This window comes from Ammodytes marinus (genome assembly GCF_949987685.1).
Source record: "Ammodytes marinus genome assembly, chromosome: 1".
In the NCBI taxonomy this organism is placed as follows: Eukaryota; Metazoa; Chordata; class Actinopteri; order Uranoscopiformes; family Ammodytidae; genus Ammodytes; species Ammodytes marinus.
Window position 1 is genome coordinate 29,611,433 of NC_137230.1, and position 16,419 is coordinate 29,627,851.

The 16,419-nt window shown below is 42.4% G+C and overlaps 1 protein-coding gene across 1 annotated transcript in view; it reads left to right on the forward strand.

Annotated features, from left to right (window-relative positions):
- The window catches only part of LOC307270509 (protein kinase C-binding protein NELL1-like), a gene marked incomplete at its 3' end in the record, with an annotated part of 185,522 nt that overhangs the window by 58,836 nt on the left and 110,267 nt on the right, over nt 1-16,419 (forward strand). Inside the window, exons 5-10 of the mRNA XM_080053488.1 lie at nt 1,354-1,450; nt 5,968-6,040; nt 6,494-6,576; nt 10,669-10,803; nt 12,673-12,775; nt 14,956-15,029. Of these exons, the coding sequence (XP_079909614.1) occupies nt 1,354-1,450; nt 5,968-6,040; nt 6,494-6,576; nt 10,669-10,803; nt 12,673-12,775; nt 14,956-15,029 (565 nt within the window). The remainder of the gene's footprint in view (nt 1-1,353; nt 1,451-5,967; nt 6,041-6,493; nt 6,577-10,668; nt 10,804-12,672; nt 12,776-14,955; nt 15,030-16,419) is intronic.

A 16,419-nucleotide genomic window follows, 5' to 3' on the forward strand; every position in this document is an offset into this window, starting at 1 on the left:
CTCTTTTGGTTTGACATTGTTACAAACAAATGCAGTGTGAGCGCAGGTAGAGGCTGATGATCTTCACTGTGAATGTCTCATTTCATCACAATTGTACCGTTCCTCAATGAATATTCTTTGACTATTTAAAGCCAGAAAACACTCAAGAGGGCCTCCATTATCGCAGTAAGCTCCTTAGGCTAACACATTGTCAAACACTCATTAAATGTAACCTACAGTATACATTTAGTAGAAACATAAGGGAATAGGGGCATCCCGTGTTTATACCACCTGTTAAATGTAATGTTGACAGGCTTTGTGGTCATGATATAATCCTATATCTCTAGAGCAATATTTTTTTTCTCCCACTCCATGTTGAGCCAGTAGCTTGTGTGTGCGGGCCGGGTTGGTGAAAGCCATTAACCATATGCACAGGCAAAGCAAAACCAAAAGCTGGCTAAACCTTTGAAAGCTGCCAAGCTGTGGGGATTCTTCTCACAGTAGGGAGACATTTTACTCGGTATTAATAATGAAAGTACTGCCTAATAGAGCTGTACGATTAAGGCCAAAAGCTTAAAAATTGCTATGAGTTGCAGTATGGTCACTACAGGGGATTGGTATCATATTCCAAGACCAATAACCTGTCCTGTTGGTCGCTCCATGTCTTCTACGCTGTTTTGGAAACAGACCCAACTATTAATGAGAGAAAAAAAAATTCTATTCTAATTCTATTTCTTATGTTGGGACTTATTTTCTTGAAGGATAGAAAAGCCTGCTATATTTTTAGAGGCCACAGAATGCCGTTTTTCCATGAAGCTGAAATATAGAACGAGAACATTCAGCTTGCTATTCAGAGTGTGTCTCTGTGCGAGGGCTTATAGCGCGAGGAGAAGGAGGAGGAAGAAAACCCTGACAAATTGTTCTCTGACATCCTCACAGAGAGGCCCATCGGAGCTCGCCGGCATCATTAAGCCCACCTCGGTCCAGGGAAAAAAATGGTGCTGATAGACGCTGAGGATGTTTGCCTTGATAATGCCAAAGCCTGTTTGTGTCTGTGTCAGGATTCCGCACTTAATCCAGCCCTACATCCCAGGTCCAGATATCAATACCCGTGTTAGGGAGCTGTGGGGCGAGACTGGCTGTCATGCTTGAGGAGAACAGCCTCTGCTTCTGCAGAAGGGAGAGAGGGGGCAGGGAGGGAGGGAGGGAGGGAGGAAAGGAGGGACGGACAGACACACACACACACATGGTCTGCTGGAGTTGCTCTGGAGCAGAATTGGATCAGTCTTCCTGCCAGACCAGGACAAAAATGAAAAAATAAAAAATAAATTCTGTCGTTATCATAATCAAAACATTCTCTTGTGTTGTTGGCAGGATTTATGAGAGGGTCATAGACCCTCCCCAGATGGAGCTCACCCCAGGCAGTGGAGTGTGGCTAGGCCAGCACAGCCACAAGCATGGCCTGTTCAAGGTAAGACTCGATGGATGATATACACACACACACAAGCACGCACACAAGCACAGTATACATACACTCCTACAATACCAACAATGGACTATCGGTCTACCAAGTGTGGACCTCTATTTCTGGCCATTTAAAAAAATACAATGACACAGGAACACACACGCACACACACACACACACACACACACACACCCTACAGGCATCTGAATGTTACTAATTTTCAATATCAGCTGTTATAATATAATAAGTTATATGGGGGGGAAGAGCGCCACGACCAAAAAATAAATGCCTTGGACCCACGGAGGAGCCACTAAAAGCTCAGCGTGTGCTTTGAAATGCTTATTCCCCGAAGCTTGTTACAGCGTTGTTGACTTTTTAATCACTGCTCATTTTCTCGGGGCTCCTGCATGCACCAGCAGCAGGGAGCAAACATGGCGACGTGTCACCGAGACATGCACAGGCTCTTGATATTCCTACCTCTCCTGCCCACCAGCCAAGCCAATCAATAGGCCCTTTATTTCCTCTATGTAACATATTGATTAGCCAACAGACCCTGCATGGGGTGTAAATTATCTCTCCTCCTCCTGTGCTTTGACACTATCGCTGCTGCACACTCTAGCCCTCTGTTCCTCCTCCCTCTATTTCCCCCTCCTTCATCCCCCTCTTACATCAAGGCTACACAGATCTGCTCCTTATGGAGGAAAAAGCTCTGGTCTTGAAAGACACAGTTCCATCATACGGTTCCCCTCCCAGCAGTCGTCTCAGTGCTCAGAATCTATGTAGCCTCCGTGTGTACGGGAGCGTGTGAAAGTGTTTGTCAGCAGGGGAGACAGAGGGTGTGGAAGCGCATAGGCCTGTGTGAAGTAACAGTAGCAGGAAGTAAGGAGATTCTTCAGGTTTACCGGGGAATGAGTGATGGCATGATGGCTGATAGTTGCACTTCTGACACCTTCTTTCCATGACCTGTTGCTATACCTCTCACCTTTTGCATATTCGTGAAACACAAATTGTATTATTTTTTATACCAAGCTACAGAGAGTGAATAGGCTGAATATACATGCAACCACATATACAAGCAATAGGTTGGGATAAACTCTTTGGATTATAGCATGGCGTTAGATAAACACCTATTTGATTGGTAATTGCCAACATTGTAATATTGGGAACACTTTGTGAACTTTGTCCTGGTCGAAAGTTTAACCATTGTTCTTAACAACGCACCATTTCATTTGAACAGAAAATTAAAAACCACAAGATGATATTTACAGGGAGCTGTGTGCTGTGTGTATTGGTGTATATATACGTATATGAGAAAAAAAAGAAGTGAAGGAAGTTGAGAAATGGCAAAGATCTTTAGAAGTAAATAGGAGGTGACATACAACCGCAGCTGTAATACATCCCATTCAGGACTCAGGAGTAGGATAATGACCAGATGAGCTAACTAGGCCTTTCCATAAAACATATTGAGCCCTCGCAGTGGCTTTGAGAGGCTCCTCTTCTCTCCGTGATGCCTCCTCCCGCAAGGCTCTCCATCTGAAGGAGCAACTGCAATAAATTAACTTTATCTAGAATCCATTGTGCCAAGGCTGCTGACTCCTCAGGGACACGGCAGGCCTGTTTGGTAGCGGTGCTTTTGTGAAACATTCAGTGTTTCATGCACCACGGACAGTAATGAATCCAACCCAGGACACTGATGGAAAGCTTGGACACGTATCATAAGGCAGAATGATAGAGTATAAGCCCAACCTGGACGTGAGAGATTCAGAGCTTATAGATCTTTCACTCGGCTTGGCTTTTTTCTCTCCCTGTGGTCTGTCTTATCGCCTCCTGTCTTAACGGATTGTTTAAATTATTCTTAATATTTTAGTTAATTTATGCTTTCATTAAGTCTTCTCGTTCCATCCACGGCATAATTTCCTCTTCCATACCTTATATAGATTTATTGGAGAAAAAAAACTTGACACACAGTGCTTAACGAAAAGTAAGTTATGTTGCATTATTTTAGTCTCTAGCTGGTTGCTTTTTATGTTTCACTGTGGTGGTGCAGCTAACCAATCAGGGACTACATCGAAACAGAATACTGTGTTGATTTGAAATCAGAGTGGACTTAAGTGGTCCTTCAGCATCCCAGGCTTTTTGTCACTTGCATACAAAGGTATGCTGCACATACAGTAAGCTTTGCTAATCACGACTTTTCATGAAAACTCTTTTCAGCTCAACCTGCTCCTTGTATCTCCCATCTCACACTTGTTAATTACTGTTGTTGATGTTAGGTTAGTCCCAGGAGAAGAACTGCAGGTAAAGGGTTAAATATTCACACATTGCTAGGAAAGGAAGGTCATGTGGTGCATGAGCAAAAAACAGCAGGACACAGCTTTACCCAGGATAACAAGCCTCTGTAAACGTTGCCTGGGGGCAAAGTGTTGGAAAAACATGCCTGGCCTATTATTACTATAATAAACAGGCTAAGTGGGAAATTATTAATGTAAAAGCTAGCCGACAAAGCAAAATAAAGGTAATTTTATCAGCAACAACGGTGAGTGAAGTTGTAGACCTTGGGACCACAAAACAAGCATCTAAGGATTTTCTGAAAAGTTCAGCAATGCAAAGCAATGGTGTTGACGGGTCATTGTTTGCTAAATCCTTCGCAGTTGTACAGAAGTACAATACAAATGTATTGGGATTTTCTATACTTTCTGACAGCATTTTCTCTAATATTGCTCAGTACAAAATCCCAAGTGTGTGTGTCAGTGGTAAAGCACTGTCAGTACTGAGGGGGCTGAACACAGGTTCGAGTAATGTTTGCAGAGGTGCATATTGAAAGCTGTACCTTATCTTGTTTTTCTTTAAAAATCCATTGTTATAAAAATTTGAAAACATAAATTTTCAATTGAGCACAACTTGAGGGGTGGATGTAAATGGTTGGTTTTGATGTGTGTGCTAACAACATGCGCTGTTTCTGAGGGCTGTGTGTGAGCTGTTTTGAAAAAAAGTATGAATAGAAAAGTGTGCCAAAGCAATCGAGGAAAATTGCGACTGCTTGGCATATATGAATGTTTGTAAAGTAGAATGTAGTTTTGAAAATGGCTTTATATTGGCGGACACTTGTTAGCAATATAAAACAATTTATATAATTAAATCGAGAGAGAAACACCCTCCACAAGCCATTACATTTGACCAAAACCCCAATGTAGCGACCACCACTACCAGCAATACAAAGCCCTTCATTGCCAAGAGTTGAACATAAACTATCAATATAATCAAATCACCTCAAATAAGAATCATGTTTCACCGAGAACAGGGAGTACACGTTGTAGAATACCTGACAGCAGGGACTCATAGAAAATGAAGGAACATATTGATAATGTACTGACTGAGTGGGCACAGCCTGATCATTGAAAAATGCACAACAGGCGACCCAGATAAGCATGGCTGTGTTAACTCTGACATATAGTACGTAGGTTGTGGTTAGTACCCCTATATTACACCGCAGGGATAGACATCTGTGATCTACACTTACATTTTGCGTGACACTGAATTTCTCTTCTTCCCCATGCACTGCTCACACTTCCTCTATGTGTGTACGTGGGTTTGGTCTCAATCTGTGTTGCAAGTCAGTTCGCCTAAAGCTTCTCTCTGTATGTGTGTAAAAAATGGAGGCAGGTGTTGCTTGCATCCGGGCTAGCCAAAATGCACTGTAAATGGATTTCACACACGCATAAAAGAAAGATGCCAACTGTGTTGGAGGTGGTGAATTCTAATGTCCTTCCACCACCGCAACTTCGAATGAATGCTGAAATTGCATAACTCCCCTGTGTGTGTGTGTGTGTCTATGTATGTTTGTCTGTGTGTGTGTGGGCAGTGCACCCCAGTGTGTAAGAAGTATGTGTGTTTTTTCCATTAGAGAGGGTGCCTTTTTTCCAAGATTGTCCTCTGTGGTCATCATGAAGCCCTTTATTTGCCAGCCCTGCACCTCTGGAGATAGAGGGATTGACTGACTGACAGTCCTTTAAAGAGATCCTATTATACTACTTTTCTGGTCTTAATTTCTTGTTAAAAACTGCTATAGAGCAACCTGACACGAATCACATCACAAAAAACTTTGTAGATTTTCGGGACACTCTTCCTCTTACCCTAGCGAGCACAGCAGTCTCTCTCTACACACTGCTTTGAGCTTCTCCGCCCCTCCCCCCCCTGCTGCAAACCCCACTCCGTTGTGATTGGTTACCTTCCTTCCAGCAGCGGGAGATTTTCAGGAAGGTGGGGGCATGCAGCCGGAGCTTGCCTGAGCAGCATTACCATACATGGAAACATTTTTAATAAACCTCCCACCGCACCATGGACAGTCAATCAGAACTTTTCTGCTGGTTTTCATGCAGCCTATAAAAATACAACCATTTGACATTTTTACAATCATTAGATCATCAGATATCCCTTTATATTGTCAATCAGTGTGTGTCATTGTCTTCTCTCTCTCTCTCTGTCTTTTCCCTGCCCCCCCTCCCCTCCCTCTGTGTTTTCAGGGCGTTATCCAGGATGTGAAGTTGACTTTCGCTCCCAACGGCTACATCACACAGTGTCCTAACCTTAACCGCAGTAAGTATCTCAATAACAAAGTCACACATTGTGTCCCAGACGTGGTCCGAGGCTGAAAGGAAAAAAGTATTCTTCATTCCTGTCCTTCAGCTATGTGTCAACTGGTGCTGACCTAATAAACAAAGCCCATACCTCTATTGTTCCCTGTTCCTTTACTCCAATAATCTTAATTCTGATGTCATTCAGATTCATTGCAGTGTCCCCTCTTCCCTGCCGTGCCTCTCCACCTGTTTACTGTCAAACAAATTAAGATACAAGGCCACGGCTGTGCCACTTGTCTCTTCCACTGATCAATAAGGCCTGTAATCACACCTTGTCACTTTATTATTGATGAGCCATGAGCCATGTCCAAATAATCCGTCCCTTTTCTTTGTTTTTCTCCAATATAAACGTCTCCCTCTTCTTTTTTTTCTCCCCTTCTTCTGTTTTGGTGCTTCCTTTTCCTCCGTTGAGCCTGTCCCACCTGTAGCGATTTCCTAAGCCTGGTGCAAGGCATCATGGACCTTCAAGATCTACTGGCAAAGATGACTCTGAAAGTAAGAACAAAGAACCCCCTTTACATTTCACTTCTCACATGATTTAATCACAGACTGATTGTGGACATGTGATTGGTCAGACTGTCGGTCACATCATTGGCTGCTATTCTGTGTTTGATTAATATGTTTGATTATTAACACAATGTATTTTTGGTGCTAAGGATAGAAGGGAATTTTGGTCCAATACAATTATAATTATCCAAATACTGACTTTCCCTTCATGAAAACAAGGGAAATGTGAGGATTTATCACAGTATGTTACTGACCATTCTTCAGTAACAGCTACAGTACCTCTTTATTGGCATACACAGGGGTAAGCGATATAAAAGTGTTATATATCTTGTTAAAAACATTAATTGTATACTTTTCTTGCTTTTAGTATCATAATACATCCTAGAGGTTTAATGGGTAGCACTTACACATACACACACAAGGGGCAAGTAACTTCAGGGTTTAGAGAGGGTTCAGGAAATGGCGGCTGCTTTGTGGCTAACAGGAGGCTAACAGGCAGTGTGTTCTCTGCTCTGGAGTCAAGGGGGGAAGCTTAAACCAGTCATAAAACTAAGCATCTGTATAACTGTGTGTGTGTGTGTGTGTGTGTGTGTGTGTGTGTGTGTGTGTGAGAGTGTGATTGACTTTGTGTGTTTGCCTATGTGATTGAGTGTGTGGGCTTCTATGTGCATGGGTGAGTGCTATCAGGTGGGAGTGAATGAAGCAAGGACATCTCAGCTGGCAGACGAGCCGCAGAATAATTGGCTGTGTAAATAAGGGTGAAATGAAGAACATTACCCTAGCACTGTGTCAGCGCCTCCTCCTTCACACGAACACACACCTCAACCTATTGCCACCTGACCTCATTGCTCAAATGAGTCGCAGTAGGGAGGGATGCAGTCATTTTCCAGCGCTAAATGGAATCTCCGCCGTATGCTGTGGAGACTAGAGGAATTCAGCACAAGGAGAGTAATTGCTTGGTCTCGAGTGTCAAGGCGAGGCAAGATGATAATGCACTCGACTGTGTGTGGATCAGCATGGCAGTTTTTAGGTGGATTATACAAGTGTGTGTTGGTCAGGGAAAGGAAGCACACACATGTTAGCGCCAAAACACATTGTGAAATAGCTTAATACCATTTTTTTTCTGATACCACAACTGTAGTATTGGTAATGATACCAATCTACTATTTTTTCTCATAGTTCTGCCTACAATAGAGGCGATAATGGAGGAAGATAATGGAGGAAGAGATGGCTTTATTTTAATTGTGCCATACTTTGGCTTTCGCTAAATTAAAGTCTCATGGTTTGCCTGTCAAAATACATTACATTGTAAGGGTACAACACTGCACGTAGTCTGTGTATTTGCGGGATAACGGACCGCCAGACCAATGGCCTTTCGGTCCAATGGGAAATATGTCCGACTATTGAGCTGTCAAAATAATGTTCTGTCGGAATTATGGACAGTTCCCCAAGGCTGTGTATTGAGCCCTATTCTGGACTGTGCGCCAACCCATCCCACCGACACCAGCTTTAAGTTTGTGTACGACACGACTCTGGTTGGACATATCTCAGGGGGACGCGACACAGCCTACAGAGATTAAGTCCAAAGACGATCGTGGCGTTGTATCCTGAGGGTCATCTTGCCCTAACAATAAAAATCCAAAAAATCCATAATAGACTTCTGCAAGAACAGTGTATATCCCAATCCACTACTCATCAAAGGGGACTGTGTGGAAAGGGATCCTGTTTTCAAATAAAGATCTTTCCTGGACTACGAACATCACCCCAGTAGTCATGAAAGGAAAGCAGCAGCAACTCTACTTCCTGGGGACACTCAGGAAAAACCCACCTGCTGGAGAATGTCTTACAACCGTACTGACGTACTGTATCTCAGAGTGGTACAACAGCTGTCGGGTAGCAGACCAGAGCCCTTCAGAGGGTCATCAACACCTACCCAGAAGATAATCTGGTGCTCACTGCCCTCTTTGGAGGACTTTTTCAGCCCCTCGCTGCCTCAGCAGTGTAGCCAACTATTCTGAAAGACATGGAGTCAAAGTTCAAAATTGAACTATAAATTAAGAGCTAGGTATCTGCAAAGGTATTGCCAATAACCCCTTGTGTAATGTATAAATCTCATTTAAGAGGTTGGAAAAATACCAGAATTTCCCTCCGGTCAACTAAAATGCTCATGGAGACCAATTACACATTTTGCAAATTACACGTTATATTGATTGGGTGAAACGAGGATCAAGCTGCTCAGTCGATGTCCGAAACCATCACATGTTTAGAGTCTCCCTGTGAGTTTGTTTTTCTCCTGATGAGAGAGACATCACAGATCTGGTTTACATACAAATTCAAAGTAATTGCTTGTAGGCCAGATATTGATTGAATCGCTAGAATTTCATGGAAATTCACTCATACATGTTTGAATCATCCGTCAGGCATGCAGGTGAAAAACAAAAAAAAAACTAACAGATGAAATGTCATAAATACACATTGTCCGTTCACTGGGACTTTGTCTTCAGTTGTTATTGTATTGTTTCACTCGTGTCTCTCTGCCCCATGTGAACCATAGGAGATACATACCTATTAGCTTCTGACTCCTCTGTGTAGTATGACAGTGCCATTTGATGCTCACGTTGTTATGGCGAAGGAATTCCTCTGCGGCGCCTCGAGGCAGCCCCCACCACAACCCCCCAAGCCTTTGAAATTGCATTTCAAACATTTTGTTTAGGGCTTTGACAGGACACATCTTTACAGCTCACACAGGCTCTCCAGCAGCCGACTCCTCTGACTGAAGCAAAAAAGCCACGGTGACATCCCCATTTTTCTTTTTTACCAGGAAGCCTCAAGCGTTTCATGGCCAGTCTTGTCTTTTCTGACACTACGGCATGGGCAGGTCTCAGTGGAGCAGAGGGGGCAGTGGCAGAGTGGCCTTAAATGTCTTAAGTGGACATACAATTTCTCAGTTGACCTACGCTTCTCAGATCAATATGACCTTTTTGAATTCCCCCACCTTCCAGACAGGACTGTGGCTGTTCATTTGTGGGCGAGGACAACTTGTATCCTATACATATATATATGAATTACTGTTTGTGTCTAACCATACCAGCTCCTACTCAAGGCCAAACGTGAGCTCTGATGGATATAGTGGACTATTTTACAGAGGGAGCCTTGGAACAGTGGTGATATTATAGATAAATTCAAGCTGAAATGCAAATTTTTACCAAGAAAAGTAAGTATAATAAGTGGCCGTTTTATTATTGATTTGCGTGATACTGCAAGTGGATATGTTGAGGGATATCAACTGTCCAATCCGATTGTGTTAAAGCTGTATATTATGTGCTCACAAAAAAAACCTCTCTCCTTCTCTATATATCAACATCAACCCCTTTCCTTTCCTTGATTGGATGACTCGCCACTGCTGACACTACTATGTCCTATAAATGGGATCAATAAATGTTGCTGATTGTCAATTTAGCTGATCTTGGTTTCGAATGATTAAACAATATTTTTAGTCACACTTGCACAATTTTAATTAGGATCCATATCAGTTTATTGAAACCTGTTTGACAATAAACCCTTGTTGATGTAACCCGCCCTCTGTGCCACTCGGTGTGACACTGACTGGTGACACTTTTTGTCAGTCAAAGATACAGTATATCACTTCTGACAGGAGGCGACCGTGGAGAGCGTTGAGCATGAAATAAGCTGTAAGAGGAAGAAACAGAGCTAATCAGTGTGTGTATGAATATAGGAGAGATGTGAGGCAGGATCCTGAGCTGTCAGTCCTGTCTGTCATCTCTCAGTAGATTATAGCCCCTGGGTCTGGTACATGAGCGGAATGATAGTCATTTATTATTGCTATGTGCCCTTACCAATGATGAGTGTCTCCCAGTCGAGGAGCTCTCGAACAGAGGGCTATGGGTTAACCTGCACACACACACACACACACACACACACACACACACACACACACACACACACACACACACACACACACACACACACACACACACACACACACACACACACACACACACACACTCAGACTTTTGATTTGGTATTGTGACAACGTTGATTCTGTTTCCCGACCCTCAGTTGAGCTACGCTGAGTCCAGGCTGACCCAACTGGAGGGCTGTCACTGTGAGAGGACCTGCAGCACCAACGGACAGGTCTACCGGGACAAGGAGCTGTGGATGGAGCCCGAGAACTGCAGGAACTGTGCCTGCCAGGTACGTGTCAACATAGTCCTCACAGTCAAATGAATGAGGCAAATACGCCCTAATTTGTTGAATTAGGGCGGCTGTGGCGGAGTAGGTAGGGCGGTCGGTCGACCCTCAACTATAGGGTCGAAGGTTCAATCCCCCGTCTCCCCACCACATCTCGAAGTGTCCCTGAGCAAGACACTGAACTAAATTGCTCCCTATAGTCGGCCTGCTATCGGTGTTTGAGTGTGTGTGTGAATGGAAAACGTGGGAATGGGAACAGGTCTCCCTTGTAAAAGAGTCTTCGGTCTCAATGGGATTTACCTGTATAAATAAAGGTTAAATAAATATGTATCTCCATTACGTTGAGTACTTCAGTTTCTTTTTGAGGCCTGAATTTGTTAAGACAAACTGCAATAATTTCAACCAATTTTCTTTTAGTCAAATAGTTGGAAGGAATTCTGAAGAAATTTGCGTCTTGAGTCGAAGCAGCATATAAGTCTTTGTTTATTTATCCACTATTCCCCCTAATCTTTTTCTTGAGCAGCTGTTAAGTGTGACAAAGTACTCTTATTCCAAACAGTCTGACAGTATCTTACACTATTATTTTGGGGCTTAAGTGTTGTTTGGGCATTCAAACCTGTATAGTGACAGTGGAGAAATGACAGGAAACAAGATTACAAAATTATGGTGAAGGTCCCATATTTTAGCTTGTTTAAGATCATCATGATGTTCACACTGCATACATAATTTAAGCTACAGTGAAACATTCAAGACCAGGATGTGTTCTTTTTTTCTACGGGTTTTGTAACAACCTGTTTTTACACCGGGTGGGAATTATCTCACTGAATACAGATTTTAAAAAATAGCATGCGTCAAGTGGGTACATTATATTTGCAAATGACAGGAATTTTTAACATATAAACACTTTAAGCATCGCTGGCAGATAAAACAGCAGTCACAACAGGATCTAAAGGTAGATTTTTTTTTCATTTTTTAATGGAAAAATGATTATCCCTGTGTTGTCCCAACACTTCCTTACCTTGCCTACAAATTATACCTCCCTCTTCTCAACTGCCTGCATCTGTTTCTCCCTGCGTCTTACCTATACCCCCTAATGAGAATCTCTGCCTGCTTTCATACTTAGCAACCCGACTTTGACATTTGTTGAATCAGGCCGTTCTGTGCCCCGGGTGGAGTTAAGACTTGCTGCTTCATTGGACATAAAGCACCGGGTGGAGTTTAGTTAGTTTGATATCGCTCCTGTGGACATGCCACTGATAACCACAGCGTCCTGGGGGAAACCATTCCAGATGACTCATGAAATGAAGAGGCACTTGCAGAGTGAGATATCAACTTCAAAAAAATGAAGGCAGTCCTTCCGGGCCTAAATAACTACCTGCTATCAGCCGGCCGCTCGGTTTCAGTCGATGCCTTCCATCCCTAAATGATGAAGCTGTTATCTGATTCTATGACAATCTAATTATTTTTTTTATATGGATAATTTTTTGTTTTTTGTTTTTACATTGTATAACTGAAGGTTGGATTCTTAAGAGTTGTGGGCTGGTTTGCATGTTGCTAATCCTGTATGAACATTTAGCCATCCAGGTTTGTGGACTGTACTGTTAGCTGCTTTGGAAGAAAGCATACACCGTACTGTATGGGGAATTAATGTTTACTATTAAGGGAAGAGAGGCTGTATTTTTTCAGATCTAGATAAACAATTCCATGAATGCTTGGGCAAATGTTAATTGAGATAAATGAAAATAGCAAACAATTTCAGTGCGTGTTATTTGGGCCATGTGACAGGCAAACACCTTCACAGCGAGTGTTGGAGTATTACATCCTTTCAGATGTATGTATGTTTTTGCTAAAAATAAAATATGTTTCTTTCAGAATGGTGTGGTGGAGTGTCGCAGGATTTTCTGTCCTCCATCGAACTGCTCAGAGGACTTTCTGCCAGTTCACATTGACGGGACTTGCTGCAAGAAATGCAGACGTAAGTATCAGCAGCACACATTTAGATCAAGCAGGAGGAATTACTCACCCTCCAACCTCTCGAAGATTCCTTCTGCTCATGTACAAAAATAACTTTCACACCACACACAAAGAGTTTTGGGTTCAAATTGACTGTTGACATTCCTACTCCTTTGTTTTTCTGGCAAGCAGTATAGAAAGATGATGATGATATTAATTGGTCAACATTGCTCAGTATTTGCCCTCTGCTATTAAAGGCTATCCATCACTGGGAAAATGAAGTTAAAGCAACAGTGAATGGACTGACATTGATTCAGGGCAATGCCAATTAAATGTTTGACAAAAGCGAAACATTTAAGTGTCATTACCTTTCCTCTAATTATAGTTTAGAGACAGTTACTACACATGGCTGTCAAACTTTCCATTTCACTCATCCGTATCAGTAAATGCTTAATCTGAGCAGCAAATAAATAGATAACTACATCTTGAAATACCCTACAACTTGACATTCTAGATATTTATGAATCCTTTTCGTGAGATTTGCAACTAAGTTGCATAGTCCTGCATGGTCGAAGTGGAGTTGCACAGGTTCCCTCTTCACCCACGCAGTTTTTCAAAACTTGCTGTCTCATTTCCCAGGTGACTATGCTGTACTATTACTGCAGGGTTTATACCGTACTTCTTGACTTCTTTGCAACTGCAAAGCGATGGACCGCTGTTACATTTGATTTTTCCTTCGGAATCCTTATACTTTTTTTGCCGCGATTTATTTTCAAGATATTCCATTTTCATCGCACTCTCTTTCATATCGTGTCAATTTTTTTTTTTACATTCCTCTGTGTTGTCCATTCTTTCTCCGATCCTCTCGACCCTTTCAGCCATCCGTTTTTTTTCAGTTTTCATTTTTTAAGATCCTCTTACTCTTGTTTAATGTAATTCCTGGAGTCTTTTTACTCCACTCTTAATTCTCTGAGTTCTCTTGTGATGTCCGATGTGATTTTTTCTCAGCATCTCTTTGATGTGGGCTGTTAGGTCTCTTTCCGCAAGGTACTCTTTTTTTCCCCTTTTATCGTCCTTTCTGTGACTGAACCAGGACTTTTAAATTAATTCCTTAATCAAATTAAAATGGAGTCTTTCATCATATACTCATATTCTGTCACAGGTGTAATAGTAAATTGGTTTGAGAGAATGCTCAATTGTCAGCTTAACTATTTCCAGTCCCTCGCTGCTTTCAGACACAGCAAAATAGAACATTTCTGCAATTCCCACTTCTTAAGACGGCCATTATTTGCATGACCAAAACATATGCTCACTCGTAGAATCTAAAAATATGTATTTGTATGCATTTCAGCAGATGATCAATGCTTTCATTTGGACGGCGCTCAATGAGTAGACAGCTGTTTCTGAGTAAAAGTGTTTCATGCTGTCTAGGTGCTATAGCCGCTGTAGATACAAACAACACAACTGGTGTTTGTTTTGCTCATGATCTGCTGGCACAGTGAAACCAGAGTAAATGATCTGCGAGAGCGAAGATCACAAGCAGCCTGATATCCATAGAAGCTGAAGTGGAAGCACTAGTTCTAGTATAAAGCACACAGGGGTTTGGTAACTGCTCACAGACCCACGGACAAACTGTGTCTTTCTATACAGCAAAAAAAAAAGAAAAGAAAAGCAGCAGCACTAAATCCCAGAGGTATAGTTTGTCTTTGAATAATTGCAGCCCTCCTCTGCCTCCCTCCAAGCCCTTCACTGGCTCCCGATCCTCATCCTCCTCTTCCTCCCCTGTGAACATCAGAGGTCTGGCACACAGCAGCGCTCCAGAGCTGCAGCGGCGCCATCCACAGTCCCGCACACCCTGGAGACGCAGGGGAAAGCAGGGCTTCATATCATATGCTTCATTTTCTATTTCTGCCATCGCCAGAGGAATATGCAGAAGGGTCTATACTGCTGTTGTATTCTTAATGCGCTGTTACACACTTCCTCTCCGCGTATGCACACCCGCCAAGAAAACAACTTTGTTTCTAACAGAATTAAGTATGCGCAAAGTCAGGCTGGAAACTTTTCTTATTTTTAGTTTTTAGTTTTTTTAACAGGCGATCTCAAAAGCATTTTTTTTGTCTAGATATGTTCTATGTATTCCATAGTTACTGTACTCAATAGAAGGTTATTGAAAGAGTTATGTTCTATTTTGTCTGTCCACAGTTAAATGTACCTACATGGGCAAGACCTTTTCTGAAGGCCAGCGCTTTCTATCCAGGAGCTGCAGGGAATGCAAGGTAAGACTTATTTTTAGGTTGTGCAGCTACCACTCTACCATCGGATCACATTGCAGCACCTCTCATTCAGCATCATGTGTAATGATTGTGTGTGGTGGACTTCTCACAGCTATTGTTATTCAATTAGCTAGCAGGCCTCATTAGTACCACCTACAACCCTCTACACACACACACACACACAGACACGCACACACACACACACACGCACATGCACTGCCTTTCTCTTCTTTCTAATGGCGAGATTGCCAGGTAATTAGAATAACGTATACACAAACACAAAGGCCTGATTTGAATTAGAGCTTCATCAGAGCGTGGATTATAATTAAAGTCATTATTCCAGTCCGGCAAAGAACAGAGGTGAGCTTTCTTCACTGAGAAGCCATTTATCTTAAAAAGACACAATTTAAAGGAGAAAATTAGCGTTTTGTGCACGTAATCGACTACAAAGAGCCACACAGGGGATTCCTGGACTCATTATTAGCCCTTTAGGCACCTCGAAAAACATCATTATATTGCTTGTAAACTTCAAGCAATTACTGCCATTCCTCACTCCTGGATGTTAACGCTAAATGACCAATTTGTAGCCTAATTTCTTTTTTTAGTGTAGGGGGCTGAAAATGTTTGGTTTTGTAGGCTCTCTGGGGGTCCCTCCTGTCTGTGTTTGGGTCCTTGCCGGCCCAGAGATCAAAGCTGTATGTTTTTTAGCAATTGCTGCGTAATTACGTGAACTTGATAAACTTCCCTTCTAGAAGAAATAGCTGTTCTATTTCATTCCTACTGACCGCCAGAGTTCTCCAGGGCTAAAGCACCACCTCTGGCGGTCATCTGGAGTAAGAACCGTAGTTACATATGTGACATACGTTTCTTTCCATGTGTTTATGTGGGGTTGATGTAAAAAGTGAATCTGATAAGTGCAGCACACATTCATTAAGTGTACTATTCATTTATGATGAAAATAATAGTTCTCACTAGTTCACGGGAAAATAATGTTAATATAATAATGTTCCTAGCAAAGCACGGAATTGAAGGAAGTTGTGAAGGAGAATCTAAGGGACCTGAGTCAATACTACAGACCTTGAGAGGCATCGCATTGGAACACTGGAGCGCTAACATACCAGCCCGGCTGCTGCTGGTGTGTGTCTGCTATTTGTATGGGAAGGCCCAGGGGAAGATGATACAGGGATCTACAGTATATACCTGCTTGTTTCTATTCTTTGGGAGGCGCATATCTGAACCTTACCTGCTTATCTGTATTCATGCCGTCCTTGTGAATATGAGCCGAATGTATAGCCTTTACATTCCACCTTCTCTGTTGTCATGGCAGCCCTCATTCATCCAGCAGGAGTATTTTAAAAGCGCAGCAATTTTTAACATCTGTAAACAATCCTTT